The 16,303-nt window shown below is 46.0% G+C and overlaps 1 protein-coding gene across 3 annotated transcripts in view; it reads left to right on the top strand.

Moving 5' to 3' along the window:
- sbno2b (strawberry notch homolog 2b) overlaps positions 1-16,303 on the top strand; it is an 85,795-nt gene that overhangs the window by 53,609 nt on the left and 15,883 nt on the right. For all 3 annotated transcript variants that reach the window (XM_083647847.1, XM_083647848.1, XM_083647849.1), the window contains 12 exons: positions 4,909-5,094; positions 6,677-6,763; positions 7,916-8,021; positions 8,289-8,449; positions 8,845-8,978; positions 11,107-11,197; positions 11,470-11,613; positions 11,841-11,958; positions 12,211-12,316; positions 14,461-14,614; positions 15,158-15,334; positions 15,757-15,854. In XM_083647847.1, the coding sequence (XP_083503973.1) occupies positions 4,909-5,094; positions 6,677-6,763; positions 7,916-8,021; positions 8,289-8,449; positions 8,845-8,978; positions 11,107-11,197; positions 11,470-11,613; positions 11,841-11,958; positions 12,211-12,316; positions 14,461-14,614; positions 15,158-15,334; positions 15,757-15,854 (1,562 nt within the window). The remainder of the gene's footprint in view (positions 1-4,908; positions 5,095-6,676; positions 6,764-7,915; positions 8,022-8,288; positions 8,450-8,844; positions 8,979-11,106; positions 11,198-11,469; positions 11,614-11,840; positions 11,959-12,210; positions 12,317-14,460; positions 14,615-15,157; positions 15,335-15,756; positions 15,855-16,303) is intronic.

The raw sequence follows: 16,303 nt of genomic DNA, 5'->3' as shown, positions 1-16,303 counted from the left end.
ATATTTCAGACCCCTCAAAGTGTCCTCTGTTACTGATACCCAGATGGGATTTTGGATTAGAAACAGGTTTTCCTTGAATAGGAGGCTATAGCATTGACAAGAGAGGCACACACACACACACAACACACACAGGCCTATGGGAATGATTGTTCTTAAAGCGAACTAGGAGATAGGCCTGGCCTGCTTTACTTCCTTCTATGGCAGTGCCTCAGCTTATCACCGGGGCTGTGTCATAACCACTATCATTATTATGGTCCTTTTCATTCTATATCAGCACCGGCTGTTCCTCTCCTCCCAGGCTGTTCCTCTCCTCCCAGGCTGTTCCTCTCCTCCCAGGGCAGCAGCACACCGCTTCAGCAGATAAATGCTTCTCATTTCATATTTGCTAATATTTATTTTAAGCCTGAATCTCTTTGGCGCTAGCGGTTTCACTCTGAGAGAGCTTGGCCATGGTTTCACAGGAATACTTATTCACTGTAGAGATGGAACGATATGAAAATTTCATATCACGATTATAGTGACCAAAATGATCACGGTTATCAGTATTATCACGGTTTGTTAAAATGTGCTGAAAATGTTTTATATTGAAAACTCAGACTCAAAAAGGATTGATTCACTCACTGAAATCATTTCTCCAATTCTGCGCGTTTGCATCTGGGAGACGGTTGCCATTGCCAACTTTGGTTGATGATGGACAGTATTTACCATGTTTTTCAAAGCACGGTAATCATGGTAACACGGTAATCACGGTACCACGGTTTTAATGATAATTTATTTTATTATTTAAACGGTACGTTATCGTAAGGAATTCTATCACAGTTATCATTAAAACGGTTATCATTACATCCCTAATTCACTGTACTGTGGTATTTCCTGGATTATTTTATTATTATCATTATTATTATTAGTAGTAGTATTATTAGTATTATTACTACTACTACTACTACCACCATTATATTTTTATTTGTAATATTTTTACTTTTAATATATATATATATATATATATATATATATATATATATATATATATAGGTTTTGTTTTCTTATTGTGACCGTGTTTCAAAATGATTAATGGCACTGTAAATACGTACATCAGCTATAACAGATAGAGCGAGCCGTGTTGGTGGGTAGTTCATGTATAGAAATGTGTCTTTGCTCAATACTGTATTTCTTTGCACTGATAACCTTTAACCATAGTCCCTCAGAAGAAGCATGGACTACCTCTGCATGCTGATGTGAGGGGGAGGGGCTTGCTGCAGCCATTCCCCCCCCCACCCACGCCACTGCAGTGTGCTGTCATTAATACCCGCCACACAGAGACAACTGTCATTATCTGCACACTCAAACACAATTTACTGCTTTGGTGGCTCATGCATGGTTACCATGGGTGTGTCTCTGTGTGTGCGTGTTCAGCTCCTACTCCGCTTTGAGTGTCGTCACAGGGGTTTTCTTGTATATATGAGGATTGTCAGAAAGACCTGTATTTCGTCATGGCTGTGGTTTAGCGTCGATGCTGTAAAGGGAACGATGTCATGATGGTGGAAACTCGGGAGGAAAGAGGAGGTGAAAGTCTGGCTTGTAAAAAAAAAAAACAGAAGGATGGACGGATGAGGAAATGAGTAAAAAAAACATGTGCATGGGCTTTCTCATAGGCTACGTGTGCACAGTCTTTTCCTTTCTTTCTTGCTTCCTACTAGCTCTATTCCACAAATTACAATGCGGATTTCATTCCCTGAAAGCAATTTTTGAAAACACACACAAATACACACACACATTATATACACACACACACACAAATACACACACACATCCGCCGTTGATTTATTGTGAGTCACAGAGAAAGAGGGATGGGGGGGGGGGGAGCAGGGGGGGAGCAGCGGCTGTACAGTTGTGCGCTTCAGTGCTGTGGTGGAAGGAGCCAGATTAGCATCAGAGCAGTTGGAATTCAAGCCTTATCTCTGGCCAGCAGGGCCCAGTCTGAGCAGCAGGCAGCAGATGAAGCGGCCCTGGGTATATAAGGGCCTGCCGGAGAACAAACAGCGCTGCTGCCTCAGCTCTGCTCCGCTTAACAACTCCATTAGCATGGAGCTGCGGTCCGCGCCGGCCACGGCTTCTTTGATTAGCATGGCGCTGTGGTCCGCGCCGCCACGGCTTCTCGATTAGCATGGCGCTGTGGTCCGCCCCGCCACGGCGGCTTGCTCTCACTCAGTTTGATGCCTCTGGTGGATATCAGGGCTGTTGGTCCTCTTGGAAAGCTGTGTTGCATCAACACAGCGGTGGCCAGAGCAGCGACACACTCCGTCACATGCTTTTATATTATGTGGAACACATAGATAGAAGTGATATTAGCTGTGCGCCTAGCCGCCTACTAGATACAGCACGTATTGAATTAGAGCTCCTTTCAACTTGGTCTTCTTGAATTATTTCATTGTGATTAGATTATGGCCCATTAAAGTCATTATGATTTGAGGTATTCAAGTCTGGAAAAAAAACACGCTATAAATGTGCAAGCCAAGATCTTATGACAACTCATAACTTCATCATAACATAACCGATAAGGAACTTTTACTTTCATGCAGAAATCGTTTTTGATCAAGTATAGGGGTCAATTGTTCTCGTTTTAAATGGTGATGATCTCATTTTGGATTGAATGTGTGTGGTTGACTTGCTGAGGAAGAGACGTGTTTGTGTCTCCATGTGCGCACGCCTACATTACATTACGTTAACGTGGCGTCCCTGTGCCGAGCCTGGTTGTTTACTCGATGCTCCTCAGCCAGAACAGCCAAGAGAGGAAGGGGGGAGAGCAGAGGGTAAGACAGAGAGGAGGATACGACGGGGGAGAAAGAGACACGGCAGAGAGGAGGACGAAAACAAGAGAAGAGAAGAAATGTAGGAAGGTGGAAAGGAAAGGTAGGATGGTGTAAAGGGAGGGCTTCTAAGGGAGTGAGAGAGAGAGATTTAGCAGGGCCCCTCTCTGCTCTCTACTCCTCCTCTGTCACACTGAAGGCAGTTGTTCCACTCAGCTGTCTGCAGGGCAGAACAACTTTCAGAGCTCATGTCTGATCTTGCCCTCGAGAAGCAAAGGGAGAGGGAGACCGAGGAAAGGAGGGGGGCGAGAGAGGTAGAAAGACAGAGAGAGAGAGAGGGGTACTATCACAGAGTCACCAGCAAACGCTGATAAGCTGAGTGCTGTGACTCTTTCCTTACACACACACACACACACGCACACGCACACACACACAGGCTCGGCCGGGTCAGGGAGTCGCTGTGTTTTTCTGTGGTCAGTAGGCAAAAGTACACACACGTGTAAGTTCATGTGGGGCTAAGCTAGCTCTGCCTGCCAGCCTGCTGCTGTGCTGTTTCCCACCCCGCCTAGGCCCCATTCCCATATGATGTAGTCATGTTCACACAAAGAAGAAGACCACTACCTCCTGTCGTCTTCTCATGCCTGTGAAACATTTTCTGTGGAGCTGTGAGTAATTACTACCAGGCAGCTATGACAGAAGCCAAGCCTCACTTCTCTACATTCATCAGTATCATCATCAGCGTCCTGTTGGGATTCACTCAGCGTCATCATCATTGAGAATTGATCTCTTAACCGTAAATGCTGTTTCAGCACAGTGAGTTTTGTACCTTTTCATTTTCATGACATAGTGACACATTGCATTAGGTTGCTAGCTTGCTTGCTGAGCGGACAGAATTTCTGTTGAATCTTTGAAAATGTGGAAACAATGAAGCTATGATGCCACCTTGATAATTAATGGCCGGATGGTCGTCATCGCAATGTGTGTTTTAATTGTATGAAACTCTATGATGTTATATAATACAGTAGTATTCAGCACAGGGAGGAGTGGATTTGAAATGGCTGAATTAGCAATTTGGATCCTCTGCTAGTAGTCAAGGCTGCTTCACAGTCCTCTGGATAGTTCAGCCAGAATACGGGGGTGTGGGAACCTCAACACATGGCCCGAGGAACACACATGCGCAGGCCCACACACACGCACATCCACACACACGCATCCACACACACACACACACACACACACACACACACACACACACACACACACACCCGCATGCATCCACACACACACACACACACACACACACACACACACACACACGGATAGACGCATACACCCATTTCCCAAAAATGGCCTCAATCAGTGAGACTTTCTCTGCCACGTTCTCTCTGTTCTCTCTCTCTCTCCGCTTCCCATCCCTCACTCCCTCACTCCCTATCTCCCTAACATCCATGTTGATACGTCTCCGGGGGCCCGCGGCTCCCTGTGGGAGGCTAGTTAAAGAACATGGCATGCTAATGGGTTGGAAAGGATACGAATAGAGGGGCGACTGGAAGGCAGCCATGCCTGAAATGACACACACGCGCAGTCGCGCACATACACACGTATATACACACACACACACACGTGCGCGCCTCTTGCTTTTGATGTCATGTGCTCACTCTCACACGTCTGCGTGCGATCATTACAGTCTTGGCTCTGAGCCAGAGTGAATGTGCCATCTTGAGTGTCTGTGGCTCACGCCCACTCGCTCGCCCTCTTTCCTCGACGCCCTCAAACACAATAGGGTGTGATTAGCTGTATTATTCCTCAGGATATTTGATACAAGTTGGATTTATGCTAAGCAATTATTATTTTCTGTGCAGGTTGATGGTAAAGGGAGCATTTGGAAAGGTTCCACACGACTTGAGTTCACCTGTAGTCATTTTTTGACCCGAGAATCCCACATGTCACTTTGAAAATGTTCAGCTGTTTTGAAGTGGGAGAAAATGGCTGTGACTCATTGCTCTGCCCCACAGTTTAGTTTAGCACTGGCCTGAGCCCACTTTGTCCAGAGGGAAAACTGAACACGTCCTCTCTCTCTCTCTCTCCTCTCTGACTTCAGGACCTATCCTGCATCGATGACCTCTCCAACAACTCTCTGTTCTCCTCTCCGGCTGACTCCCTGTCGGAGTATGCTGACGCCCAGGCCTTCATCAGCACAGACAGCCTGGCCACAGTGCCCACGCTCTGGGACGTCAATACCAGTACTACCACGCCCACACCCACACCAGCACCGAGCCAGCTAGAGGTCAGTAGCACGCGCCCACACCAGCACGCACACACACACACGCATGCACACGCACACACACACACACACACACACACACACACACACACACGCACACACACATGCCGTCACCAGAAACACAGGCTCACAAACTGCAACTGGGAATATAATTGTTATGTAATACAAACATGTTATTATCAACACGTACATGTGTGTTCGGGGGGGGGGAAAGGTCACCAAACATCAGCAAGCTTCACACTAGGGGTCAAATGTTCCCTCTCGCTGTGTAAACACCAGTGCTGTTTGGCTCTCAGATGAGACTTGACCTGGCCGAGCTGGTTTCATGTAAGCCCTTTTCTACACGACATGTCATTTCTTTGTCCCTCTAAAAATACATAAAGGTAGTCCGGGGTAGTGTAGCGGTAGATTCCCTGCCTACCAACACGAGGGTCGCAGGTTCGCGGCCCCCGTGTTACCTCCCGCTTGGTCGGGTGTCCATACAGGCACGATTGGCTGGTGTCTGCGGGGGGGGTTTGAAAGCCGGATTGGGGGTATGCGTCCTGGCCGCCGCGCCAGTGCCTCCCCTGGTCGGTCGGGGGGTGGAAGGGAACTGGCGGGAATAGCGTGATCCTCCCATGTGCTACGTCCTGCCGGTGAAGCTCCCCGCTGTCAGGTGAAAAGAAGCGGCTGGCAACTGCGCATGTGTCGGAGGGAGTATGGTGCTAGTCCACGGCTCTCCCCAGATCGGCAGAGGGTGGAGCAGCGACTGGCACAGCAGGGGGGGAAATCGGCCAAGTACAATTGGGGAGAAAATAAGGGGGAAATCAGGAGGGGGAAAAAAATCTGTTTTGACCCAGACTTCAGTGTAACACATTAGAACCTTATTGCTATATTGTATACTTATTAGTGATACATTAGTACATAGTTGTACCTAGTCAGTGTACAAAAAATATGACAGAGGATACATTCAAACTCCTTTTCAAACTAATATTCGTCAAACCAGTTGAAATGTTCTCAGTTCACAGTTCCAATGGATGTGTGAGCCTACGCAAATCATAAAGCATGTTTGTTTTTGGTCAAGTGCCCCTTTAAAGAAATCCATTGCCATGTAAGCTGACATGATCCCAGAGTCAGTGATGTTAGGAGGGCGACGCCCACATGCTGTTTGCCTATCCGTCTAGGCCGCCTTGCTGTTGAGACCTCTATTGAATTAGATGTGTGTGAGCATATGTCTGGTTGATAGGAATCTGAGAGGCTGCATTTATTTTGAAAGCCTTTTATCTTATCCTTTTCATTTTGTCCTGATTTCATCCATTATGTTTCCCAGACACACACCGGCTTTATCTGCCCTCTGTTGTTGTTGTGGTTGTTGTTGTGGTTGTGGTTGTTGTTGTTGTTGCTTCTCACTGCCAGACGACAAATTGCATTTAGTTGAGTGCTTCTCCATCAGACATCCATGGTGTGCGTGCCGTGCACGCTCATGCACAGACACACACACACATACATTCATGACTCATATTTTATTGTTGTTTTTTCATTCATTTGTCTCCGTGTTTTGTTTGAGTTTGTATATCTCTTTTTGTTTATATCTTGTTGTTTCCAGCTAAATGGCGGCAGCCGGTTTCAGGGCTTGGCCAGTTTGGAGGATATAACGGCCATTATCAGCACGCCGCCTCTAGGAGGATTCCAGGTAGCCACAGACAGCAGCCTCCGCAGGCTCACCAGTCTCTCCAGCTAAAGGATGAGCACAATCCTTTGCCCGTTCTCTATTATCCTTCCCAGCTCTGCACAGCTGTTCTGCTGCTCAGCTCTGCACCGCTGTTCTGCTGCTCAGCTCTGCACCGCTGTTCTGCTGCTCAGCTCTGCACAGCTGTTCTGCTGCTCAGCTCTGCACCGCTGTTCTGCTGCTCAGCTCTGCACAGCTGTTCTGCTGCTCAGCTCTGCACAGCTGTTCTGCTCAGCTCTGCACAGCTGTTCTGCTCGGTTCTGCTCAGCTCTGCACAGCTGTTCTGCTCGGTTCTGCACAGATGTTCTGCTCGGTTCTGCACAGATGTTCTGCTCGGTTCTTCTGCTCGGTTCTGCACAGCTGTTCTGCTCGGTTCTGCACAGATGTTCTGCTCAGTTCTGTAGATTATGTTAAATGTCTACATGTCTGATGCTGCACAGTTGGTAATTGATTTATATGTGATTGCAATTCACAACTAGGTTTAACTTTGGACCCGTTTTTGACAGAGAAACGAAAACCGTTTTGTGCGTTTCCTGTAGAGGAGCCCGACAGTGCAGGCACATGGAGCCTGTGTTAAAAGTGGTTATTTTTTGCTTTTGAGTGAACACTTATGCCTACTTCAATAAGTCTCTTCAGTAAAGTCTCAAAAAGCATTACAAATGAATAACCGTATTTCATAGAGAATAGGCGATTTATTGTATTGTCTTCTTGCATAGGTTTGCGTGACAAGAACAAAGGTTATGTAATCTTTGGCAATAACCCCTCTGTCAAAATGGGACCCTTTGCGTTGACACTGTGACACCTCTCTGATGCGACGAAACTGACTTTGTACTAAACACTCAGTCTGCAGTTAACACCTTTTTTCAAAGCGCTCCTGTCTGCTTCATTTGGTTTGATACACTTTGTTCTTCCATGTTGTTTTACTACTGGTGATTATTCCGTAACACAAGTGGCTGCAGATCTGCTGTGCTAACTTCTCCTACTCACCTGCCTCTGACTTTCAGCAACAGTCTCTTCCCTAAGTCCTCTTCGTCTGGCCTGAAAAAACTCCCAAATATGTGTATTAATATGAATCACATTAATGACTCTTCTTTTTCGTCTTCTTTCTCTTGCTAGGCTCAGAGAACCCAGTCGCCGCCAGAGGAGGAAGAGGAAGCCGAGGAAGAGGAGACAGAGGAACTGGGACATGTAGATACATTCGCTGACTACAAACCTTCCAAATGTAGGGCGCTTGACTGTCTGCACCCTTCTTCTGCATACACAACCTGTAAACATGCAGTTATCAATCAATCTAACCTGGATTCTTCTTGTTTTATACATACGACATTATGCTGTACTTTATTGGTGTACTATTTAACTACAACCGTCCAAATACATTTTAACAGAGCAATGTTTTACGCAGTCTGTTACTAATATGTTTGTAAAAACATGTCCCTTCTTTAAACCACTGTTGTGTTTGTGTTTTGTTTTGTGTTTTGTCCCTCCTCAGCCACTATAGGAATTTCCCATCCTGACATCGTAGTGGAGACCAACACGCTGTCGAGCGTTCCTCCTCCTGACATCACTTACACTCTGTCCATCCCCCAGCCAATCATTAACTGTGGCCTGCTGTCCGCACTGCAGCTAGAGGCTATCATCTACGCCTGCCAGGTACACACAGACACAGACAAGCACACACACACACAGACAAGCACACACACACACACACACACACACACACACACAGACAAGCACACACACACACACACACACACACACACACACACAAGCGCGCACACACACACACACACACACACTCTCACACACACACACACACACACACACACACACACACACACACACACACACACACACACACAGACAAGCGCACACACACACACACACACACACACACACACAGACACACACACACACACACACACACACAGAGACAGACAAGCACACACACACACACACACACACAAAGCAAAACCTGAATTACTCGAATTATCGAGTACAATTTGTACGCGTCTTTGTTAATGTCCTCGCTCTCTCTCTCTGCTCAGCAACATGAGGTGATTCTTCAGAACAACCAGAGGGCGGGCTTCCTGATTGGAGATGGGGCAGGCGTTGGGAAGGGACGCACCGTGGCAGGGATTATCCTGGAGAACTACCTGAAGGGAAGGAAGAAAGCACTATGGTAAGAGCAGGGGTGGGAATCACAGAGTAACTCGCGATACGATACGATACGATACCCATCATAACAATGGTATCGCAATACTGTGATATTAGATCAAGTGCAAGTCAATTCATCTACGATACATCACGATATCTGTGGAAGTGACGGGAAAAAAATACCCAGAAAAAAGCAGGAATTATGTGTGTATTGGCCACATTGTGGTCTCAGTTTCACAGATGTGGACAACTGAGATGAAACAATGTACAACAAAGTGCATAGAGGCTTAGCTTAGTGCATCTTTAACACACACACACACACACACACACACACACACACACACACACACACTGACTGCAACTTGTCCACGTGTGGCATCATTCTAATGTCAAACTAGAAACATCACGTGCTTCTAGTGTGTTTCGCCTGCTCGACTGTGCATTCGCTTCGTGCATGCGCAGTCAAGCAATTGTGAGCCACGCCGTGTGGCGCCACACACCTCGCCTCATAGTATTATAGATAGATGCCATAAACTGGCAAAACGCCGAACTGCCAGAAAGCAATTCTGGAGTTCACAAAAAAAAATCTGCCTGTGCAAATTGAGTTTACAGAAAACTAACCAAAACAAATAAATGCATGCAAAAAAAGTACACATTTCTGTGCTTAACACATTCACTGCCAGACGTTTTTTTTTTACTGTAGTTAGCTTCTGCCAGAGGGTTTTTTTGAGGATTCTGGCTCATCTTTCAAGACCCGAGGATTCTTTTCTGCTAAGATTTTGTGAACACACAATATCTCAAAAGAACTAATAGAATGTGTGCTTTCTCTGTCTAAAAGAGTTAGTTTGTAGAGTTAGTAGTTATGTAAGCATTAGCAGTTGAATACAGCATGGTTTTAGCGTCAGAAAAAATATTCAGAGATAAACGGCTTTTTGTGAAATTCGATAGAACAGTCACTTTAACCATTCATTTTTGGCTCTCTCTCTCTCTCTCTCCCTCCCTCTCGCTCTCCCTCCCTCTCTCTCTCTCTCTCTCTCTCTCCCTCCCTCTCGCTCTCCCTCCCTCTCTCTCTCCCTCCCTCTCGGGAGGGAGACGCACTAGGTTTAATCCTAGTGAGAGGGGGAGAGGGAGAGAGAGAGAGAGAGGGAGGGAGGGAGGGAGAGAGAGAGAGCGAGAGAGAGAGAGAGAGAGGGAGAGAGCGAGAGGGAGAGTTGCTTCAACTCCTCCCTCCGTGGGCGTTCTTCTTGGCTGCAGCGGCCGTCACAAGCTTGTCACCAGTCTCACTGCTTTGCTGCTGTCCTGTGCCTGTCTGCACGGCCGCTGTTTGAGGAAGTCGGGATGGACTCGCTCGCTTCTTGGAGTTTTGGTTGAGAGAAGCTTTTGCGATTCTGGTCATATTTATGCTGCGTGTTTCAAAGTGTGTTCCACCTGTAATCTATTATGTAAATTTGCAATCCCGCATCGCCAGCAATCAGCGCGAAAACGAAAGCGTTTTCCCCCATCCATTTTCATGAGAATGGCTGGGGTGAGAATGGCGTGACAAGTTAAAAAAATGCTTGCCTTCCTCTAGTCAGGAGAGCACTGTTGCCACTTAGTGGGTCGGTGGAATGGGTTGTAAACGTTCGGTGGCTCCAATAATTATATAAGAGATGTAAAAGGGTTAGATGCACAACCCACCGTCAAAAAAAAAAAATCGATGCCAACGACGTGTTAACACGTCGCTGGCAGTCAACAGCTGGATTCTGAAAACGTGTTTACACGTCGTTGGCAATGAACGTGTTAACAAGCATAATCAACTTGTTTGATGTCAACCTGGACACTTTTCAGTGCCTGCATGTTTTAATAAAATTTTTGATATTTGGTGCCAGTATATCGATAACGTATCGCAAGAGGAAGTATCACGATATTTTGATATTTTGTCCCACCCCTAGGTAAGAGTGGAGATCCTGTAGTTATTGATAGAGATGTATGACCGGTGTAGGCCTCATACAGTGACCCTGAAACCTATATACTGACTGCAGTTATCGACTATCGGTTTTACTCTAAAGTTCTCTCATCGTTTCTGCTTGTTTGTCAGGATATGATATATATGCATGTGGGAGCTAGTTGGTGCAGAAGTTGGCTTATGAACTTTTCCTGTCCCCTACCCTCAGGTTCAGCATATCCAATGACCTGAAATTTGACGCGGAGAGAGATCTCAAAGACATAGATGCACCCACTATTCCTGTGCATGCCTTAAACAAGGTGAGTTCAGATGGAAGATGCATGTGAAGATGAGAAAAACAAGTTTGAGTGCAAGGGGCTTTCTGCAGAGAGCGGAGTTTGAGGGTGAAGCGCGGTCCCAGCTCAACAAGTTTTGCTTTTGGCAGCTGTTCAGTTTGCTTTGAGTGTCATCAGTGGCCTGTTGTTTGCTGTCTGCGTGGCTCTGTACTCTGTATTTGCGCGCGCATACTTCAAAACGCGCAGTCCCATCTATTATAATGTGTGTTTTATTGCTGTTTGATTTGTTATTGTAGATTAAATACGGAGACACAGCTACCTCAGAAGGAGTCCTGTTTGCGACCTACTCTGCGCTGATTGGAGAGAGCCAGGCAGGAGGGCAGCACCGGACCCGAATCAAACAGATCCTGGACTGGTGCACGGTAGACTTTGACGGGGTCGTATCCTTTCATTTGAAGCTCACGTTCTGCAGAGCCTAACCTGAAATATGAGCTTTATTGAGTATTAGGAAATACCAGAAGGTTATCGGACTGAAAACGCTTATTATTATGCTCATCCTACTCACAGAAAACTGCCTTGCCTTTACGTTTCTATTTTTGATTGATTAGAAGACGGAAGCCGTTCCGTGTCTGCGTTGTTTTTGCCCTTGACCCTTCTCCCACTAAAGATCGTTTTTGATGAATGCCACAAAGCCAAGAATGCCACATCTACGAAAATGGGGAAGGCAGTGCTTGACCTGCAGAAAAAGCTGCCACGGGCCAGGGTGGTGTATGCCAGTGCCACAGGTAGGCGTACACACACACACACACGCACGCACACACTACATGCACAATGCAATTCAATACAGGATATAAAAAATAAATGTTTTCTTTCTTTTGTGGAGTACATTATCTGCCACTTAGCAGTATCGTGTGTTGCTCTTCAATTTCAGCAAAAAAACAACAACCCATCTTTCTCAAAAACCTCTTAACGGACATATTCTGTCTCTCTTTGATTCCCGCTTAAATCACCGTTGCGTCTCTTCCTGTCTGCTCCAGGTGCCTCTGAGCCAAAGAACATGATCTATATGAGTCGTCTGGGGATCTGGGGCGAGGGCACGCCCTTCAAAACCTTTGATGACTTCCTCCACGCCATCGAGAAGAGGTTTGTAGGGTGACAAGTCATTCTAAAGCATTTTGTATCTGAGAATTCAAATGTGATTTGACAAACAGTTAAACTATATGTGACCCATAAGCCACTTCTTAACATGCAGTGGAATCCGTATTATAACCTGCTCCTAGCCGGTTGGCCTGCATGTTAAACAACAATTAGCCGGCCTACGCGCACTCCCGCGAGTCCATATCTTATTCACCTCGACCGCCGGTATAAGATCCGCTTCCACGCAATCGCAGCTGCAGTTAAACAGTGGCAGGTCATTATCCGCAGATCCGTCTGAGTGGGCGGGTGTGGCTCTTCGTGACTCACTTCACTTCACTTCACGTTCACTAGTTTATTAATTAATGAATCGTTCGGGCAATCGCTTATATCAACAAATTAAACGAGCAAACTCACGGTTTCCTCAAGTGCTGCAAACGGCTTTGAATTGTTTGGTAGAGCTAGGGATCCCAACGCGCTTCGGCTATGCAGGCAGGCAGGTCCGTGCATCACACCGAGGAGAGGAGACAGCTTACTGCTGCGCTGCTGATCCATGTCAGAAAAAGTGAGACATAGGCCTAGTGATCAATCAATCAAATCAATCCGCTCATTTTTGGCACATTGCCACCCCTCGTTGTCGGAATGGACTCCGTTAAAACGGCATGGAAGTCTCCAGATTTGTCGCTAACGTGATGCAGCCAATTCTATTGTGTGAGGCAGCCATTTGAGGCAGGCAGTGTTGTGTGACTGTGTGTCCACACTGCGGAGTGGATAGGAGCTGACTGACTGATAGGCTATCAAACTTTTGTGGGGAGAAATACATTTAAAACTAGTCAGATATGACTTGAATGCCACTTGTAAAATAAATCACCCACAGTGATTGACGACGGTGCGACCACTATTTTGACTGCGTCATTTTTGGCACAATGCCACCCCTCGTTGTCGGAATGGACTCTGTGAAAACGGCATGTTTTTGAATGGAGTTTGGTTACAAATTCGCTAAAGCTGTTTCCTATCACATTTCTTGTTTTCGAGACATGCTACCGCGCCCCCCCCCCCCCCCCCCCGCCCACTGGCAGAAAAAACGGCTCATATCCAGTTGTTTCTTAACAAAGACCCCTCATGTTTAGAAAGGCAAAACCTGAAAATATCCTGCTCTCTCTAGCCTGACATGATCCAGATTTCATGTTTAAAAGGCACTATACTGGGTGACACTTTACAGGGTCTTATCTAGCTCCTAGCTAGCATTCATTCTTCCAATTATTCAGTCTTAATTGCCGTTTTTCCAGAATTCACTTGCATCACCACCACACTATTATCAGTGTTATTTTACGTCAATGTAATGACATTTTCAATCATAACAAGTTGCGTTTATGACCTTTCTTTCTGTCACGTTATATCTCTGAGGGAAGTCAAAGTGTAAGATTTATGTCGCAGACTTGGCACTGCACATCACTTGACAAGTCCGTGCATGAACAGGCCAGAGACGAATGAGAGAGAGAGATAGCTCTTTCCAGCCTCCGCCAATAGTATGTACACTCTTCCGGTCTCCTAAATGGCAGCTTGTGATTGGCTGTCTGTCAATGTTCTGAAATGGCATTGACTAGGCCCATCGATTATTTATCTCAGTGACTAGACCCAAGGGGTACGTGCGAGTTGAGTTGTCGCTATCGTCGAAATATCTCTGGCACCCACAGAGAGAGAGGGAGAGAGAGAGACATGAACACATGTATCGTGCGGGGATTCACAACAAACATGTAGGCTACCGTCAGCGTGGATCTGAGGAGCGAGGGAGCGAACGAACAAACGAGCAGATTTTCATCACCCCAAACAACTCTCCTCTCTCAGTTTACATCTCCTTACATCTTCCTCCCCTTTCCTCGCCTCTCTTCTCCTCTCCTCGCATTTCCTCGCACCGCCTCAACCAAAAAAATAAAACAACACATGTTCCTAGCAGCGGCGGCCATTTTTTGGGGGGCGTCGGCGCGGCGCCGCTCTAAGATGTATATAGGGGAAACACTGCTTTTCCATCATAGATACAGATCTTCAAATCGTTGTGCTTACTGGAACATTCCTCATAATCAGGTCATGGTTATGGCTGTTTGACCCTTGATTGAATTATGTCGAATAATCGATATACCATTTCTGTACAGAGGTGTGGGTGCCATGGAGATTGTTGCCATGGACATGAAAGTGAGCGGCATGTACATTGCCAGGCAGCTGAGCTTCTCAGGGGTGTCGTTCCGCATTGAGGAGATCGGACTGGACAATGACTTCAAACTGGTCTACAACAAAGCTGCCAAACTCGTGAGTCTCATCCACAAGTGATTTTTAGCTAGCAGGGTTGCCACCGGTCTGGAAAGTGCTTGAATTAAAAAATAATAATAATAATAATACGTGAAAGTACTTGGATTTATAAAGAGGTCCTTGAATTTAGCCTACTGGAATCTCTGAGTTTGAGCCTTCTGCGCTCCGTCATCTCAAAATTGCTGGGCCAATTTTCTTCCTATCTACAGTATCGCTCTCCGCCTAGGCTACAAGCAGAAATGCGGAGTATTTTAAGATTGCTTCGAGTTCATGTTAAGTGTTCATTCCGATGTGTAATCATGACAAATTTGCATTCGAGGACTTACGAGATGTGAACATCTCGATGCATTATTGGCCAGCCCGTAATTTTGAAATGATTTGTCCTTGAAAAGTGCTTAAAGTGGTTGAAATCTACTGTATCAATACAAAAGAGTGGCAACCCTGAGCTAGCCTGCTGTACATCATTATATTTCTTGTGTATGTTTGTGTGTGAAATGACATCACCCTAAACTGACCATACAACATGTGAAACCTGTGTTCTAGTGGGCAGAGGCTCTGCAGGTGTTCATGCGTGCGGCCGATGACCTGGGGCTGGTGAGCAGGAAGTCTCTGTGGGGGCAGTTCTGGTCGTCTCACCAGCGCTTCTTCAAATACCTCTGCATCGCCGCCAAGGTCCGCTGCCTGGTGGAGCTGGCCCAAAAAGAGCTGGAGGCCGGGAAGGTCAGCAGCACCACACTCTTTTTAGCAACGAGTTCTATTTAATCTAGGAGACTAAAAATGGACGGATACAGCTCCAAGTAGGAACTAAAGCTCTATTTCGGTCGTTTAAATAGGGAGAACAGAGTAACGGCCACTAGAACAGAACAATTGTCTCTTTTTTTTTGTACATGTGTTTCTATGCTTTTTTTCCTTTTTTCTTTTTGCAATTCAGATGTTTTTGTTGCCCTTTAAGGCTTAGCTCAGATTGTTTTTGTACAAATCCACAAGGCTGTTAAAAGCTCAGTGTAAATGCACTCTGATGAAGGTTATTTCAGGTGCCAAAAATAGGTGTTTGTTGATGGTCACTTGTTGGGTTTGTCTGTTGATGGTCACTTGTTGTGTTTGTTGATGGTCGCTTGTGTTTGTGTTCCTCCCTGCCTCAGTGTATTGTTATCGGGCTGCAGTCCACGGGAGAGGCCCGCACCAGAGAAGTCCTGGATGAGAATGACGGGCATCTCGACAGATTCGTTTCTGCTGCAGAGTGAGTTGAATGGGATATTCTGTCTGTGCATGTGTGTATGTGCAAGCCTGGTATAATAAAAAAAATGTAGCTGAGCTGGTTGTGTGTTTGTGTATGTATATATTATATATATCTATATTTCTCTTTTTTTGTGAGCCGAAATTGGAGAGCAGTACGCTACACTGCTGTGGCAGATAATAACTACACAAATAAGATTACCGTAAATTCCGGACTATAAGACGCACCGGTCTATAAGCCGCGGGACCAAAATTGACTATTTTTTTCTTCTATAAGCCGCACCGGTCTATAAGCCGCGGGTGTTTTGATGTTTAATTACCATATGAAAGGGTTCGTGCACAGAGAGGAATGTCGGGAAAGAGATGGCTGTTTGGGGAAGCTCCCATTTATTAACATTTCAACAAAACAAAACAAAAGTCAGGTCACTAATCCCCAGACAAAATCACACAACA

Source organism: Poromitra crassiceps (genome assembly GCF_964638095.1).
Source record: "Poromitra crassiceps genome assembly, chromosome: 12".
NCBI classification, from domain to species: Eukaryota; Metazoa; Chordata; class Actinopteri; order Beryciformes; family Melamphaidae; genus Poromitra; species Poromitra crassiceps.
The sequence above is the reverse complement of the archived record's forward strand: the minus strand, read 5'-3'. Positions and strand labels throughout refer to the sequence as shown.